The sequence below is a fragment of the Pristiophorus japonicus genome, chromosome 14 (assembly GCF_044704955.1).
Source record: "Pristiophorus japonicus isolate sPriJap1 chromosome 14, sPriJap1.hap1, whole genome shotgun sequence".
Taxonomy (NCBI): Eukaryota; Metazoa; Chordata; class Chondrichthyes; family Pristiophoridae; genus Pristiophorus; species Pristiophorus japonicus.
In genome coordinates, this window is record NC_091990.1 from 128,628,879 (window position 1) to 128,647,428 (window position 18,550).

The following is an 18,550-nucleotide window of genomic DNA, read 5'->3' on the forward strand; positions in this document are numbered from 1 at the left end:
CCTTCCTCCGTCCTCCACAGGCCTCTCCAAACAGCAACTTGATATTGTTAGGACAAAACAAGAGTGGCCTAATATGACTTGCTCTGATTTCTCTCTTCTTGCCCCCACTCTGCCCCCCCCCCCACCCCCCAATTACTCTATGAGGTGGGACATCAACCTCTGCTTGATGTCTCCTCCAGATAGCAAAGCTGAAACTGGGAATTCACCAAGAGGCTAACCTTATTGTACCCTCCATAACACCAGGTGTTCAGAGGTGGCATGCCACCTAGTGGCCATTTTATTACTAACATCAGTACAGAAGGGAAAATTATAATACCTGTCCAACCATTTTCAGAAAACACATGCAATCGTCTACAGTGCAGTTAGGCATCGTGCTACTTGTTCTTTAGGATTTTTACAGACACTGGTTTATTAAAATTACAACATATAGCCATATTATACTACTTAAAACTGAACAAATAGCTACACAGGGAGTGAGTACAGAATTAACAATCCAGCCTCTATCCCATCCAATAAATATTTGGACCCAGAAAGTTAAAACTGTTGATATTATGTAACCATTTAGGAACCAAAAACATGTATGATACAAATAATGATATGCCAACATTGTGTGTATTTATTGCAGTGTTGATGTTCTTAATACTGTTACAGGCATAGGATTTCAGCTAGTTAATTATTTTTTTTAAATTGGAAGTACCTTGCACAAATGCCTCCACAACATGTCACCACAAGCACAGAAAAAAGGCTGGGTATAAAATGTGCAAAGTGTGGAAGTGAGCTGAACTTCGCATCGGAATTGGGAAGGGCTTGCTGCAATTCCATCGCGTGCTTAACACAGTTCAGCTCCATTCTGCACAAAATTCCATTGTGAAGAATAGAAAAGCAGACAAGCCATATGCAGTCATTCTAATCAAAAGCCAGTACACGACATATGGCCTAGACAATGCTAATGTAGGGGAACTAAAAACAGGCAAAGGTGAAAATGTTATGACCAAAGAATAAATGCAAATCACATTTTGTGCACCATTAGAAAAAATGTTAAGTGATTTATTTATCTTTAAAATCCAAATATAATTTTTACTACAACCCCACTTAGTGGACATTCGTTAGGCCCTGTGTAACTGAAGGTAATTTAAAGGCAAATTCTGAGCCAAGATGTATGAGATGCAAGATTGTGCTATGGTTATGAGAACTTTTGCTTCAGCTTTTTCTGAAAAAACACTGGAAGGAGGGAGAGGACTGCCAAGATCATGAGAACAAAGACTGAATTCCAGGAAACAGCTTCGCCTGCCGTTGTAAGTTGGTAAAGGGTTGTACCAGCTTTAATAGCCACAAACGATGGAGGTGCCACACCTGAAGGGAAACAAAAGGACTTGGTTTAACAATTTCTTTAGTGGCAATATCCATGTCATTTGAACTTTGACATCAACATTTTAGTGATTAAGATTATTTTGATTAAAATTGATTCATAGCTCTTGCAATAGTGCACTAAGCCATATACATCAGAAGGTCCCGGGTCCATGCTGAATTAGTTTAGGTCAGGCAAGATAGTGAGAAGCACACTACAATTGAATTCAGTATCCCTGGGCCAGGAAGGCAAAAAAACAACACTCTTGATCGCTATCCAATTGCTGGAAAGTGTGCAAAACATCTGGTATGGCTAAGATGAGGCTTAGGCCTTTGCAGTCGACATTCAGCTTGCATTAGCACAAAACTAAAATTAAGCTATTTGCCTTAAAAGCAATATGCCTGCTTAAGGGTAAACAATTAAAAAATATTTGTTTGACTTTCATCTGACCGTACTGTATCACTTCCCTCCAACTCAAGAACAGGCCTTTGTCTTTCCACAGGTGTCAGGAAAGTGACACAAGTGCACCACTTTGCTGTATTTACACACAAGAGTGGAGTCGGTTTCTTATTTAAATCAGTCCCTGGATCCATGCACGCTTGAATGACTTTAGCAATATGGCCACGGCACACGCACAAAGTACTGATGTAATGACACCTGCTACAACCAACTCCATGTGCAAGTACGAGGCAACAGAGCACTCAGGTTGTTCTCTCATTGCCCAAAATCCGGAAGCCTCAGAGTAATAGCACCAAAAGTATGATCTGCATTATTTAAAGTTTAACGTGAAGGGTGGAGGTACATGACATCTCTTCCCACTACCCTCTGGCACCATCTCCCCCTTTGAGCACCTCGCCTTGTTCCACCCCTCTTGCCTCTCCTCTAAAATCTTCATTCTCTATCACCCACCCAAGTACCACGCCAAGTTTCTCACCAAGGTATCGTCACTGCTTTTCTCCCTCAGCCCCAGCATTGAGCAACTTCTCATCCTCTGTGATTTCAATCGCCATCTCAATTCACCTTGTTCTCTTTCCTAGGAATTCACTGCCCGCCTGTCTTTCCTTAATCTTCCCCACCATACAACCGCCCCCCCCCCCACCACCACCTATATTCACAACCCCCTGCCCCAGGGCATTGCCATCTCATATGGCCTCTCTATTCCTATTATGTCAATCACAGAAGAGGACATCTGATTGCTTTCTTATATCCCTCCCCTTTCAAAACCCACTTCCTCTGCATCCATCCCTGGGGAAAAAAAACTCTCCCAAGTCAATTACAACTGCACTTTCAAACTCCTATCTGTCTAGCCTGTGGCCGTCTCTTTTGCCACAATACTTGTGCAGGTCTGTTTGTCTGCGCAAACACACCCTCAAGTCCAAAAGTCGCAGAATTGAATGCATCTCTGACAAACCGGTTTAACCATTCATTGCCAGATCTAGCTAGACCACGACAAGCACGATTGGGCTGTTCTCCTCTGCTAAAACTTCTCACTTTTCCAGGATCATCCTGGAAGGCAAAGATAAATCCCAGTTTATTTCTTCCACCATCAACTCTTTCCTTACACCCCTCTCTGCTCCCCTCCAACAAGTGCGATGAGCTCATGGACTTCTTTGTCACTAAGACTGAGAAATCCATACAGCTGCATTCCCTTTCAGTTTGCCAAACAAGCCAAACTTGTCCCAAGGTCCCCCCTCGCCTAGCCCTGAACCCAAGTCTAGTTTCTCTCCTACCTCCTCTCATGCCCTATCCAAGCTCAGGCCGTCCATTAGACCACCTCCTGCTCTCTCAATTCCATTCCAACTAAACTGCTGACTAGCCAACTTCCCTTCAGGTTCCCATGCTGGCTAACATTACAAACGGTTCCCGCCTCTCAGGTTAATGTCCCCCTCCATTTCAAAACTACCTTCAAAGATACCCCCTTCCTCAAAAAGTCCACACTCGACCTCTCTCATTACAACAGTGACTGCACTCCAAAAAGTACTTCATTGGCTGTAAAGCACTTTGACATGTCCTGTGGTTATGAAAGGCGCAATATGAATGCAAGACTTTCTTTCTTTCTGTCCTTGTAAACTACCGCCCTATCTCCAACCTACCATACTCTCCAAAGACTGTTAAAATGTTGTCGCCTCCCAAATCAGTGCTAGAAATCGGAAACTCTTCAGTAAGCATAACAGCTGAATAAAGTGTTCCCTTAAATTGGCATTGGTGCATCCTACTGCTGCTTTAATGTGAAAAAATACAGGATTCTGGATTAATGCCGTTAGAGTAATACTAGAACAAAAGCTTCAAAAAGGCTCCCGATTGCAATTTACACCTGGGTGAAGTACTTAGTCATACAGACCAGAAGGTCCCAGGTTCGATTCCGGATCTGCATTGAGTCAGGTGATCTCAGCTGGACCAATAGCGAGGGAGCAGGGATATTGAGCAAGGACAAGATTGAGCATTGCCATCGTGTTCTGCACAGATATTGCCATTGCCATGCTCATATATAAAAGCTGGCTGTTTGAGGAGCTTGGGTGGGGATGGAACTGTACCAAACACAAGTGAATTATCAAGAGTGGAGAAAACTAGAGTAGAAGGGGACAGGGAAGAACCACCTTGCTGTTGTTAGACTGAAGTTTTGGCAAAAGTAATTTTTCAATTAAACAAATAATTATTGTACCCAACCTCTCCATTATGGAATCCAGTAGAGGAGAAAAAGAAATGTAAAACACATGGCCGTTTTAAATGCTTGTTTTAAAACATGAGCTCACAACAAACAGCAAGAGTCTTTAAACATGAGTAACTGTAGCTCAATCTTACAAGCTCATAGTTTTCACCCAGCAGCACTTAAAAGTCAGGATTTTCCTCGTCCAGAGAAGTCAGGCAGAATCCTATGGACAAGTTTAACCTAGATGAGCCGACATATTTTAATTTAATAAAAATTCACTACCCTATCATGGCACAGAGTAAGATAAAATAAAAGTTCTATGGAAAGCACACCAGTTTAAATGTGACAACTGATTATTAAAGCCCTGTTGATCACCCAGGTTTTACGATTAAGGTTTTGCTTTATCCTAATTTAGATCCAAATGAACAGAGGTGAGGGAGGGGCAGGAGGTAATAGACGTTCGGTGCAGGGGTTGTTGTTGTTTTGTTGTTGCTATTTTATAAAAGTTTTAAAGTTTGCCAATTCTGTTGAGTTATAAAAGTTCACAATAATGTTGAATAAATGTTATTCCCGTTACATAGAAACATAGAAAATAGGTGCAGGAGTAGGCCATTTGGCACTTCCAGCCTGCACCGCCATTCAATGAGTTCATGGCTGAACATGCAACTTCAGTACCCCATTCCTGCTTTCTCACCATACCCCTTGATCCCCCTAGTAGTAAGGACTACATCTAACTCCTTTTTGAATATATTTAGTGAATTGGCCTCAACAACTTTCTGTGGTAGAGAATTCCACAGGTTCACCACTCTCTGGGTGAAGAAGTTTCTCCTCATCTCGGTCCTAAATGGCTTACCCCTTATCCTTAGACTGTGACCCCTGGTTCTGGACTTCCCCAACATTGGGAACATTCTTCCTGCATCTAACCTGTCTAAACCCGTCAGAATTTTAAAAGTTTCTATGAGATCCCCTCTCACAATGTTTTGATCACCTTAACCATTCCTGTGTCGTGTCTCATTTGCAGAATAAGAGAGGGAATGGTCAACATGGTGGGATAGAGTGGCCAGGCAATGGTCAAATGTGCCGTTCACCCTTCAAGCAAAGCGTTGAATTGTGAGCTGCTGACGTAAGGCTTTTGCAGTGGCGAGAGCTTCAGGAGGTCTCCCCTGTGGAGGTGGCATGGGTTTCTCGCCACGCTCCTCGTCCTCCTCCCCTCTCTCCTGAGATGGTCCTGCAGTCTCCAGTGGCAAATCCTGTTCCCTCATGATGGCTAAATTGTGTAGCATGCAGCACACCACAATGAACTCAGAGACCTGCTATGGGGACTTTTGCACACAGCCTCCAGAGTGGTCCAGGCATCGGAAGAGCTGCTGGAACATTCCAATTGTCCATTTGACAATGTTGCATGTGTGGCTATATGGCTCTCATTTTAGCGATGCTTGGCTTCTATCTTGAGAGTTCCGGGGGACAGGGGAGGGTCATGAGCCAGGTGGCGAGGCCGTAACCTTTGTCCCTGAGCATCCAGCTCTGGCCTTGTGGTTGACACTCGAACATGCTTGAGACACTGCTCTCACGCAAGTTGAAAGTATCATGGATGCTCCTGGATATTGGGCATTTACTGCCATGACGCGCTGAGCATGGTTGCAGACGATCAGTACGTTCATAGAGTGGAATCACTTTTGGTTTCGGTAAACCTTTGGATTGAATAAAGATGCTCGCAGGGCAATGTGTGTACAGTCAATGGCACCCTGAACCTTGGGGAAGCCAGCAAATTGCCCAAAACCTACAGCCTTCTCATTCTGTGCCTTCTTGGTCATTGGGAAGTTTATGAAGTCCATCCTGTGTGCGTACAGTGCAGTAGTCACCTGGCGAACGCAGCAATGTGTAGCATAATGTGAGATGGAGCATATGTCCCCTGCTGATGCCTGAAAGGAGCTGGAGGCATAGAAGGCAAGTACTGCAGTCACCTTCACCTCAACGGGCTGTCCTGTTGCCGCTGGTAAGCTGTAGGTCTGCCTTTATGAGCTGGCATATCTGTGACCACCTCTTTTTGGAAGCGGAGCCTTCTAATGCAATGCCTCAGGTAGCTGCAGGTATGAGCGATGTTCCCTGTAAACTTGTGGAGGGTAATGCCTCCTCCCCATACATCTGCAACCTCTTCGATTACACTCACAATGCTCATCAATAAGTCTTCTTCCAACTCGATGCTGCATAGAAAAAGCAGCCAGGAATAATGGCTGACATAGTATAGCCCCCTTTTTTTTCAATGTCCTTAAATATCCTTTAAAACGAATTATAGACTCACATAAAACTTCAGTGTAACACATAGCCTTCCTTCTCCAAATCCTTTTATGCACTGAACTTCTGCTCAGTTTTGAAGATGGTGTCGTTAGCGTCGGGTGTGTCCTGGATCCGACTGATTTTTCCAGGCGGGTTTCTGGGCAGGCGGTAAAACAGGCGATATCGCCGAATTTTCTGCCCGGGGCGATAGCGTGGCGTTGCATGCCGATTGATGTCATCCAAACGGTGAAAATAAGTTTTTGCACCACGGCCTAACCACCGCTGAAATTTCAGCCCGACACAAAATGTTGTGCGACTCATTTAGCACCAAAAAAAAATTGTTTTTGTACTTCGCCCAGGCGGAAAACCGGTCGCAAACCTGTCGAAAATCTAGCCCTAAGTGTACTAGATTTAGAACAGAGTGCAGGAGAAACGTTCTTACACACAGAGTGGTGAGGATGTGGAATTCACGCTCAGGTTACTGGTTAATGCAGAACAATCAACACTCATGATTGGATTGAATAAGTGGATGAAGGAAATGGGGGTTGAAGGGATATGGGAATAAAATAGATAAATGTGATTAGAACTATTGCCCACATGGAGTGTAAATGCGAACACAGACTGGCTGGGCCAAATGGGCAGTTTCTGCGTTCTATGAGATACTGTTCCAACAATGATCAGTGCCAACTTTACAAACAATGTAGGAAGCCAAAGAGGAGATGGAGAGATTCAGAATGGGAGAGGGAGGCAAAGATCAAAGTTGTGATAAAATGGACAATTTTCACAAAGAAAACTCTCAATTTGGAGTTTGCCCTCACCTGGAACAACAGATACAGCATTCTCGAATTGAGAAAGTACGTGGAAATGGGTCTCCAACCACAGGAATTGGTCTTTCCCTATTCACTCTATCTAAACTCTTTATAACTTTCAACCACTCTATTAAATCTCTTCTTGACCTTCTTTGCTCCAGTGTAAAAGTCCACGTATCTAAAAGCTCTTCACATAACTATAGCTTCCTATTTCTGACATCATCCTGGTGAATCTATGCTGAACAGTCACTACAGCTTTAATGTTCCTTCTATAATGGGATGCCCAAAACTGCAGACAGCACTCCAACTCTGAGCTAACCACTGTTTTATACAAATTGATATGTTTCGTCATGTACTCTATACCCCTATTTATAAAACCCCAAATTATTTTATTTTTGTTCAGCCGACGCGCAAAATCAATCATGCTTAAGAATCTCCAAACCAAGCTACTGAGAAATCCACACCAGTAGAGTAACTGCTTCGCAAATGTGGTGTACACATTCCCTCCCCTATAGAGATACTCCACATACCTAGTCCAGAAAATTCTGGTGTAAGCTGACAAGCGCCAAATCTCAGGGATCTCCCACGTGTGTAGGGATACTACAGGAGATTAAGCAGGATCACATTGGTAAGATTTCCATTGTTTGTCTAACCAGAACCAGTCTACCAATTATTAAAATTAGCTGGACTGTGTCGCATATTTCAATGACAGGTCTACCTCTCCAGATTTCATAAGTGAACTCGGGTAGCTAGTTAATCATTACCACTAACCTCGGAAACATGGAACTGGCTAAGGTATCACATTACGGAGTCTGTCATGAAAGAATTGACTTGGTTCCAATGTTCCATTATCACATGTCACTTTAGGGCCATCTCAATCCTAAATAAAACAGCTTACCTTTTCCCAAGCTACCACATGGAGAACAGTCACTATTTTGTCATTAAATAACTCACAAAGTGTGGGTTTAAACACTCACTAGGAAGAAAACAAATTAATACCAGAAACAAGCAGCATAACTCACTAATTTCCCCCCAAAAACATGGTTTAAGCAAGCTAACTCCAATCAAATCATGGACATTTTAAAAATAAAACAGACACCCAAAGAAACACACATACTTACCTAAAAATGTGCCAATGAAAAAGACACCCAGAGGTACGTTTATTACAGGACTGGTGATGTTAATGAACCAGTTTGGCAGGAAAGGCGTTATTCTCAAGAAGATTATATAATTAATAAGATGCTCCCTGTGTTTGTCAACCTGCAAGAAAATGTCAATAAAAACACGGCAATTAGGCACAATTTGAATGATTTTCAGTCCACTGCATGAATACTTCTCTTGCACTCCCCTTTAGGGATACCTGCATTATGAATTCTGTAATTATATAGCAGTGTCACATTACACACAGAACAAAGCATCATTCTCAATAGACTACATTCCCAACAAATAATCATATGTTTGCCAATGGCATAACAGATTAGGCAGTTAACTTGTAACCAGGCCTCTAGTGATGCCACTCTGATCACTGAAAAGTGCATGAAGGCAGAACTAAGTGATTTGATGCATCCATTTTGTTTCTGTGAGGAAGCTCTCAGGTGATGCTCCAATTCGTTCATTCCCTTGCACCTACAATAACGTGGATGACAATGGCATCTGGTTGTGCAAGGTATCAAGAGTGAACCTTTATCTTACTGCGCCGATGCACTTCTGCAAGACAAGATTGTAGTTTCTGCTCTTCTCTTTCCTTCCAACCTTAAAATGCTGTAATTTGACCCAATGCAGACAGATAACTTCAAATATTACTCAACATTGCAATTTTCTTTCAATGCTTCCTTTGAGAAACATAGAAATTTACAGCGCAGGAGGCGGCCATTTCGGCCCATCGTATCCGTGCCGGCCGATAAAGAGCCATTCTGCCCTCGGTCAGCGGCCCTAAAGGTTACATATAAGCCTATGAACAATGACTGAAAGCCAAAGAGCACCTAACCCAAGCATTCCATCTCACACAACTGTGGCACGCCTTATACTGAAATATTCTACACTCCACCCCAACCGGAGTCATGTGATCTCCTGAAGAGACAAAAACCAGATAAAAACCCAGGCCAATTGAGGGAGAAAAAATCTGGGAAAATTCCTCTCCGACCCATCCAGGCGATGGAAACTAGTCCAGGAGATCACCCTGGGTGTATTCTATTCCCTGCAGTACTTACCATTATATCTGCTCCGTCCAACAAAAGGTCATCCAGTCTAATCCCAATTACCAGCTCTAGGTCCGTAACCCTGCAGGTTACTGCACTTCAAGTGCCCATCCAATCATCCCTTAAAAGTGGTGAGGGTTTCTGTATCCACCCAGGCAGCAAGTTCCAGATCCCCACAACCTTCTGCATAAAGAAGCCCCCCTCAAAACCTTCCACCAACCACCTTAAAACTATGCCCCCTCATAATAGACCCCTCCACCAATGGAAATAGATCCTTACTATCCACTATGTCCAGGTCCCTCAATATTTTGTACACCTCAATGAGGCCTCCTCCCAACCTCCTCTGTTCCAATGAGAACAAACCCAGCCTATCCAATCTGTCCTCATAACTAAGATTCTCCATTCCAGGCAGCATCCTAGGAAATCTCCTCTGCACCCTCTCTAGTGCAATCACGTCCTTCCTATAGTACCCGACCAGAACTGCACGCAGTACTCCAGCTGTGGCCTAACCAAAGTATTATACAATTTAAGCATAACCTCCCTGCTCTTATATTCTATGCCTCGGCCAATAAAGGCAAGCATTCCGTATGCTTTCTTAACCACCTATCCACCTGGCCTGCTACTTTCAGGGATCTGTGGACAAGCACTCCAAGGTCCCTTTGTTCATCTACACTATTAAGTGGCCTACTGCTTAATGTGTATATCCTTTCCTTATTAGCCCTCCCAAAGTGTATCACCTCACACTTCTCTGAATTAAATTCCATTTGCCACTATTCTCCTCACCTGAACAGTAGATTGATATCCTCCTGCAGGCCATGACTTTCCTCTTCATTATCAACCACACAGCCAATTTTAGTGTTGTGTGCAAACTTCTTAATCATACTTCCTATATTCAAATCTAAATCGTTGATATATACCACAAAAAACAAGGGACCAAGTACTGAGCTCTGCGGAAACATCCTTCCAGTCACAAAAACATACATCAATCATTACCCTTTGCTTCCTACCTCCAAGCCAATTTTGGATCCAACTTGCCACTTTGCCATGGGCATTAACCTTCATGACCAGTCTACCATGTGGGACCTTATCAAAAGCCTTACTAAAGTCCATATATACTACATCGTACGCACTATCCTCATCGACCCTCTTGGTTACCTCCTCAAAAAATTCAATCAGGTTAGTCAAACACGATCTTCCCTTAACAAATCCGTGCTGACTGTCCCTAATTAATCTTTGCCTTTCCAAATGCAGATAATTTTCTTTCTTTGTAAACGATACTTCTTCCTAGTCCCACTGGCTGTGTTTCTAAGTGGATGGAAGGCTAGCCTATGGCCAGAATTCCACTAATGCCTCCCACAATCAGCTGTGAGGATGCCCTTCAGACATAACTCACATTTCAACCTTCCCTCATTCTTTCCTTGAGATGCTGTAATCTTCATGATACCTCCCTGTACAGGCCCATTCAGATCAGGAATCAAACTTACTCTGTCACTTAATGTGCGACCTAACTTAGGATTTCAATTTGTAACTTTGAGGTTAGGAGAACACTCCATGCCCAAATCTTTATTAACAACTCTCCACTAAGAAAAAGGAAAAACAATTTATGTAGATGCAAGTTGCAGTTTGCCTAAAATTGAGATCAAAACAATATATTCTGTTGCCCAACTGAAATTTACTAGATATGAACATTCATAGCAAGTATTCTTTCCAAATTTGAAGGACACATCATTTTCTGTCATAGAGCAAATGTAAATTGTGATTTTCTACACATTCCAAAGACCGATTAGAAAATAGCATGTCAAATATACAAAACAAGAACACATTTTAATTTCCAATAATCTCTCGGTTAAACAAAATAAAAGGTGTAGGTTGGCATCAATATTCCATCAGCATGAATAAATTGCAAGACTAATTTTCCATACAGCCCTGAGATTGTCAGCAAAGTAAACAAGGTAATGCACATCAGTAAAAGTCAACAGGATTAATGCTCACGGGAGGCAGCCATGAATCAAAAATAGAAAATGCTCAAAACACACAGCAAGTCAGTCAGCATCTGTGGAGGGAACAGGTAAGTTTGCATTTTGGATATGGTCCCTTCTTGAGAACTGAAACAATCTGTTACATTATTTTAAGTCATGATTCCACTCTGTGTTTGGGTGTTTTAGCATGTAATTTCTCCCTCCCCTTTTTCTGATTGTATTACAATGCCTGTCTGACTCTTCCTTTTTAAGTTCCAAGGGTCCACACCTGAAATGTAAACATTGTGTTCTCTCCACAGATGCTGACTGATTTCCTGTGTTTCTCTAACATTTTGCTTTTGTTTCAGATTTTCAGCATCAGCAGTATTTTGCCTTTTACATGTTTTTGGCTTCAGGGGATTGAGCAGCTGAATGCTCATGACTGTCCATTTCAGGGCAATAAAGTGTTTCTTTAGTTCACTGGCCTGTACATCTATATTTACCAGTCAGTGGGGAACACAGCAATCCAGATTAAAAAGTCAACCAATGACTGTGATACAGCTGTGCAAGTAGAGGTTGTACCTCTCCAGTCCAGGACTCTTTAGTCCGGAAACATCTCCTGGTCCGGCATCAGTCCTGGCGTGGGTGGCGTCCATTGTGCTAAACGTATGTGATGCATTTTGGATGACAAATCTTGACAGCCTTTCCCTGGCCAGCTGGAGGTTTTACACACTGGCTGGTGCTGTGGTTTGACACGTGCTCCTCACTGTCGAGGCCGCCTCTCCTTGCCTGTTTGGTGGCGGGCGCGCATGCTCTGAAGGCTGCAGCTGCAGCGCCGGGCTGAACCGACATTTTCCCCTCCCCCCAGTCTCGGGGGGTGTTGTTGTGTGTGTCTCGGTGTGAGGACGCTGCCGCTTCCACCAGTCAAGCTCTGCCCATGGCTTACACACGGACTGGCGCCAGGAGTAGGATTATGGGTAAGGGTGGGCATCTCTCCTTGACTTTATCCTCCACTTTATCTCCGATCTCTAGTTTTTTTGTGTGTGTATGTATGTGGTTTTTTGACATGTTGGTGTTCATTGAGGTAAGCGGGCCAGGCAAGGAAAGGGAAGAGCAGGCGGCTGACTGAGGTGTCGAAGCTGGGCCTGAGGATTTTTTTAAAAAGTGTGATTCTGGACGACTAAATGCTGTGCAGTAGGCTTCTGTGCAACGCATGCGCAGAAGGTGTTAGGGTCGTTATTAGCAGCGTTGTCACCAGTTGACCTCCCGTGGTTCGGAAAATTCTCTAGTCCGGCACTGGTCAGGTCCCAAGGGTGCCAGACCAGAGAGGTCCAATTGTACAGTCCTTTTAGAAGGTCAAGCATATGCTGAACAAACTGCCCCACAGCGTAAATAAAAGCCATTTCCAAATCACCAGGAACCACATCCGGCATTACAAAAACATTTTCTGTTACATCTAAAATCGAGTTTCTGTTGCTACATTATTTAGCATTTCTTTTAAACTGCAATTGATCAACTTCACTCATAGTGAAGTCTCTAAATAAATGAAAATGAGAATAACGTTACCTGTTGTGACCATTTTGTCGCCCTGTCTGTCAAATATTTATAAACAACTGGTCGTCCGACTAAATATGAGAGCATATAGCAGAAGGAAGCTCCAAGACCAGAACACTGCAATTATTGGAGAAAAACAGAATACATATTGAATTAATAGTTTAACAAAAACATGGGTTACTTCACAAATGTGGTTATATGCCACTGCTTATGGCTTAAACTGCTTTCAACTTGGCTCCACTACAGGAAGCCTTTCCGTCAAGTTATTCCCTTCCCTCTCCACTAGCAAACAAATCCCAGAATGCATTGCTCTCTACTAATTAGTTACACAAAGTTAAAAAGAGCAAATACTAACATTTGCAGAAATTAGATTTTTTTTGTAAAAACCAAGTTTTGAGATTGAAATTTTACCCTCAACCATAATACATGGATTACAGTGGAGAACTACAAATAACTCCATTTTTAAGCAATAGATGTACAATGAGACAGCACAAAGAGATAAAATACATATAGTATTATCAAAAACGCTAATCCTCATAGTTTAGGCTTTCAATTATTTACCAAATTATTCTGCCTAAACTTTGCCAGTTTCATTAAAGGAGTAATGGGGCCAAGTTTCGGCCTGAGTTGCTCCTGGTTTTTTGGAGCAACTGGTTTAGAATGGAGTATCTTAGAAATTGCAATTCTCGGCATTTAGTTTGCTCCAGTTCTAGTCAGTTAGAACAGTTTCAGTTTGGAACAGATTTTTTTTTCAAAAGGGGGCGTGTCCGGCCACTTACGCCCATTTTGAAAGTTTAGGCAGTGAAAACTTACTCCAAACTAATTTAGAATGGAGTAAGTGTAGCTTTTTGTACGCTCAGAAAAACCTTGCCTACACTTAGAAAATCAGGCGTAGCAAATCAAGCGTAGGGAATGGGGGGGGGGGGGGTTTAAAGTGAAGTTTACAAACATTAAACACTTCAGTTTTACAAATAAAGAGCCATCATCAATAATAAATGATAAATACATCAATAAATCAATCCAAAAAAATTAATAAAAATTAAAATAAAATTAAAAATAAAATAAAACAAAACATTTTCTACTTACCGACTGCAGCACCGGGTGCCCTCCAACAGGGTGCTGGGACGCTCTTCCCCACCCCACCCCTCATCCCCAGTGTGTCTCTTTCAGTGTTTCTATCTCTCTGTCTGTCTGTGTGTGTCTCTCACTCTCTGTCTGTCAGTGTCTGTGTTTCTGACAGCGAGAGGAGGGGTGTGGGGGATGGGGTGGGGAAGAGGAGGGGGGTGGAGGTGGAGGGGGAGAGAGGGGGGGAGAGAGGGGGGCTGGGGGAGAGCAGAGGCAGAGGGGGGGGAGAGAGGGGGAGAAAGTGGGAGGGGGGGGAGAGAGGGGGAGAAAGTGGGAGTGGGGGGAGAGAGGGGGAGAAAGTGGGAGGGGGAGGGGGAGAGAGAAGGAGGGGGAGGGGGAGAGAGAGGGAGGGGGAGGGGGAGAGAGAGGGAGGGGGAGGGGGGGAGAGAGGGAGAGGAGGGGGAGGGGGAGGGGGGGGAGAGAGGGAGGGGAGGGGGAGGAGAGGGAGGAGCAGGGGGAGAAGGGAGGGAGAGGACGGGGGTAGAGAAGGGGTGGGGGGGGGGGGAGAGAAGGGAGAGAGGAGAGAGGAGAGAGGAGAGAGGAGAGGGAGGCTGAACGGGCCCGGCCCGGCCGGGCCCAAGACTTGATTTAAAGGTAGGTGGCCGGGGATCAGGTCGGGTCCGGGGGCGGTGGGGGGAGTAAGAGTCTGTTCGGGTCTGGTCCGGTCACGGGGGCGGGGGGGTAGTGAGTGTCTGTTCGGGTCCGGGGGTGGAGAGTCTGTTCGGGTCCGGTCAGGGGCGGGGAGTGGGAGTCTGTTCAGGTCGGGGGGGGGGGGGGGCGCGTGGGAGGTGCAGCCTGATTTCAGCGCAGGGACCTGGCTCCGCCCCCCACAGCTCGTGCTGCGCCGCGCCCAGCTCCAGAGGACCTGCCGGGAGCCGGAGAATCGGTAAGTATTTTTTAGGCGCACTTTCTGGCGCGAAAAACGGGCGTCCAGGTCGGGGCTGCGCCGTTCTAGGCGCGGCCCGAAACTTGGGCCCAATGTTTCTAAATAGTCAAACCAAAATTCTAGCAGCAAATCTGAGCATAAAAATCATAAATTAACCTCAAACAGAAGGTGTAAGGACTGCAGCAGCTAAATCGGGAATATCAGAAAGGAGTAAGATTTAGAAAAACAGAACAAAAATATTAATAATTGGCTCACAAGCTGCTTTTATATTGCATGAAACCTGCACTAGCCCGGTCAGTTTCTGAAGTCAAAAGTAAAATTGCCAAACCCACTTAACACCAGCTGTTGGGAAGTTCCATTTATAGGTCATACAGACCAAGAAAGTCCCACGTAACTTTTGATCCTGCCTGTTCATATTTGGCCCTCAGCCATGGCAATGGCAGGAGAATTGCAATAGGCCTCAGTGCCCCGGGGAGGGAAAAAATGGGAAAACAATCAGGACTAACATTCTTAATCACCATCTCCCGATGGAATGTGCGCAAGTGAACTTTGCACAAGAACACAATTGGCTTTAGCTTTGATTTCACACTCAGTGAAATTAAACAGCTCATTGTTTATGTTTGTAAATGAAAAACAACTACTTGGGGCAGCCTGTACCATTGGAATCATGCCCCAGCACAAGTCACCGACCGCTTTTACAACAGATGTCGGGGGCAGATTGAGAGAAGGAAAGCAAAGCAACATCATCCTAGGTCACTTTCCTATGCCAACTAGGGGAGAGCTGTGTGGTCATGTGGTCATGCACCAGAAAGAGAAATAACTGAATTAAATATTCAGTTTAGGGCTATAAGAGCAGAGGGATCTGGGGGTCCAGACACACAAATCACTAAAAAGTAGCGATGCAGATCAATAAAGCCATTACAAAACAAACAAAGCACTGGGGTTTATTTCTAGAGAAATAGAACTGGAAAGCAGAGAAGTTGTATTAAACGGGTTTTGAACCTTGGGTAGACCACACTTGGGAGTAATGTGAACAATTTCGTTTCAGTAACAACAAATTTATTCAATTTTCTTATCAACTTACCAGACAGACAAGGAACAGGGCTAATGGGAATGGGTACAGAAATCCTGAGAGGATACTAAGAAATATGGAACCTGGTATTGCAAAGGTTTGTAAACTGGAGAGAATGAGGTCAAGGATTATTTCAATACAAAATTTGATATGCGGTGCAACACTGGGATCTCAAATTCATCGAACTGCATTATACCATGTACACTGTAATTCTAAATGTCCTGTAACTGCCATTAATGCAAACTTAAATGTTTACCATATGCACAACATCATTTAAGGTTCCCTGTTCTCGGATTTGTGTGATGTAACTGTAACAATGACCTGAACATTGAACAAGTCACAAGTCATTAAGCTAACATGCATGCAATTTAAACAACTAATCACATAATCTCATCATGAAGTGGAGACAATGAAATTAAAAAGTTTTAATCACATTTGTGAGACTCCAAAGTAATCACTGAATTTTTAGACAATGAGTGGGAGAAGCTCAAGATGAAGGCAAAATAGATCTCCTAGAGCCTCACCGAGTTTGCTGATAATCAGTAAACATCAAAAATATTTGTAGAGTGAGAATTGCGTTAAGGTTAGCTTTATAGAAAGCAGTCACTGCCCTTCCCCCTTCTTGGGTCGCCTTGCAACATCCTGCCAAAATGGACGCTAACCCTCCACCAGTTGGTGTGAGAGCAGTTCCCCCTTCTCTATAGGGAAACCAACTGGTCTCCAATCAGTAACTCTACATGGTGGCACACTTTAAATATAGATCCTGACACATCTTGTAAGGGGTGGGAAGAGGAAGGAATAGTCTTTGGGGGAAGGGGGGGGGGGGGAAACTGGGGGTTAAACAGCGACTTGAAAAGTGGCAGCTTCGGCTCAGTGGTAGCACTCTTGCCTCAAGAATCAGAAGGTTGTGGGTTCAAGTCTCACTCCAGAGACTGGAGCACTTAAATTAAGGCTGACACTCCTGTATAGTGCTGAGGGAGTGCTGCACCGTCGGAGGTGCAGTCTCTTGGATGAGATATTAAACGAAGGCCCCATCAGCCCTCTAAGGTACACATAAAAGATCCAAGAATGCGGGAAGGCGCTGAACACCAAGTCTTTTCGCCGAGAGCAAGCTGAAGCCAAGCGTAGACAGTGGAAGGAGTGCGCGGCAACCCAAGCACCCCACCCACCCATCCCTTCAACCACCGTCTGCCCCACCTGTGACAGAGACTAATTCCCGCATTGGACTCTTCAGTCACCCGAGAACTCATTTTTAGAGTGGAAGCAAGTCATCCTCTACTCCGAGGGACTGCCTATGATGATGATGAGGCCGAATTATCCCCACTATTCTGGTTAATATTTATCCCTCAACCAACATCACTAAAACAGATTATCTGATCATTATCTCATTGCTATGCATGGGATATTATTGTCTGCAAATTGGATGCCGAGTTTCCCTAGTTTATGACAGCGACCATACCTCAAAACTAATTCATTGGCTGTAAAGCACTTTGGGACATCCGGAGTTTGTGAAATGTGCTATATAAATGCAAGTTCTTTCCTTTCTTTCTAACAAAAATACTTTGCAAGCCTTCCATTTTAAGAGGTCCTGTACTACACTAATTGCACGCTCATTCCTATAAGCAAATAGATCAGAAACCATTACCTGCATTTTGACTCTACACATACACAAACCAAACAGTATTTGAGAAACATACAGTTATAGAAACATTACAGCACAGTAGGAGGTCATTTGGCCCGTTGAGCCTGTGCCGGCATAGTGCTCCCCAGGGGAAAAATTAAATGAGTTTGTCATTGAAAGATGTGAAACTCAACAGCAGTAATGAACAAACTCAAATGGCAAACAAGAAGAAAGTTCTATCGTTCCACGTGTATGCTAATGACACCCAGCTCTACCTCACCACCACCTCTTTCATAGAAACATAGAAAATAGGTACAGGAGTAGGCTATTCGGCCCTTCGAGCCTGCACCACCATTCAATGAGTTCATGGCTGAACATGCAACTTCAGTACCCCATTCCTGCTTTCTTGCCATACCCCTTGATCCCCCTAGTAGTAAGGACTACATCTAACTCCTTTTTGAATATATTTAGTGAATTGGCCTCAACAACTTTCTGTGGTAGAGAATTCCACAGGTTCACCACTCTCTGGGTGAAATAGTTTCTCCTCATCTCGGTCCTAAATGGCTTACCCCTTATCCTTAGACTGTGACCCCTGGTTCTGGACTTCCTCAACATTGGGAACATTCTTCCTGCTTTTAACCTGTCTAAACCCCTCCACTGCCTCCAATTTGTCCGACATCTAGTATTGGACAAACAGAAATTTCCTCCATTTAAATATTGGGAAGACCAAAGCCATAGTCTTCGACCTCTTCTTCAAACTTAGTTCCCTAGCTACCTACTCCATCCCTATCCCTTGCCACTGTTTGAGGCTGAACCAGACTGTTCCCAACCTTGGTGTCCTATTTAAGCCAGAGATGAATTTCCGACCCCATATCCTCTCCATCACCACGACTGCCTACTTCCACCTCCTTAACATTGCCCATCTCCATCCCTGCCTCAAGCTCACCTGCTGCTGAAACCTCCATCCATGCCTTTGTTGGCTCTAGACTCGACGATTCCAATGCTCTTCTGGCCGTTCGGCTGGCCACCCACCTTGCACCCTCCGTAAATGT

The 18,550-nt window shown here is 44.0% G+C and overlaps 1 protein-coding gene across 2 annotated transcripts in view; it reads right to left on the bottom strand.

Moving 5' to 3' along the window:
• Positions 1–246: 246 nt before the first annotated feature.
• tmem41b (transmembrane protein 41B) overlaps positions 247–18,550 on the bottom strand; it is a 50,348-nt gene continuing 32,044 nt past the window's right edge. For both annotated transcript variants that reach the window (XM_070899603.1, XM_070899604.1), the window contains exons 4-7: positions 15,890–15,983; positions 12,807–12,911; positions 8,206–8,344; positions 247–1,353 (exon numbers count right to left, since the gene is read on the bottom strand). In XM_070899603.1, coding sequence (XP_070755704.1) covers positions 1,184–1,353; positions 8,206–8,344; positions 12,807–12,911; positions 15,890–15,983 — 508 coding nt within the window. In that variant the 3' untranslated portion in view covers positions 247–1,183. The remainder of the gene's footprint in view (positions 1,354–8,205; positions 8,345–12,806; positions 12,912–15,889; positions 15,984–18,550) is intronic.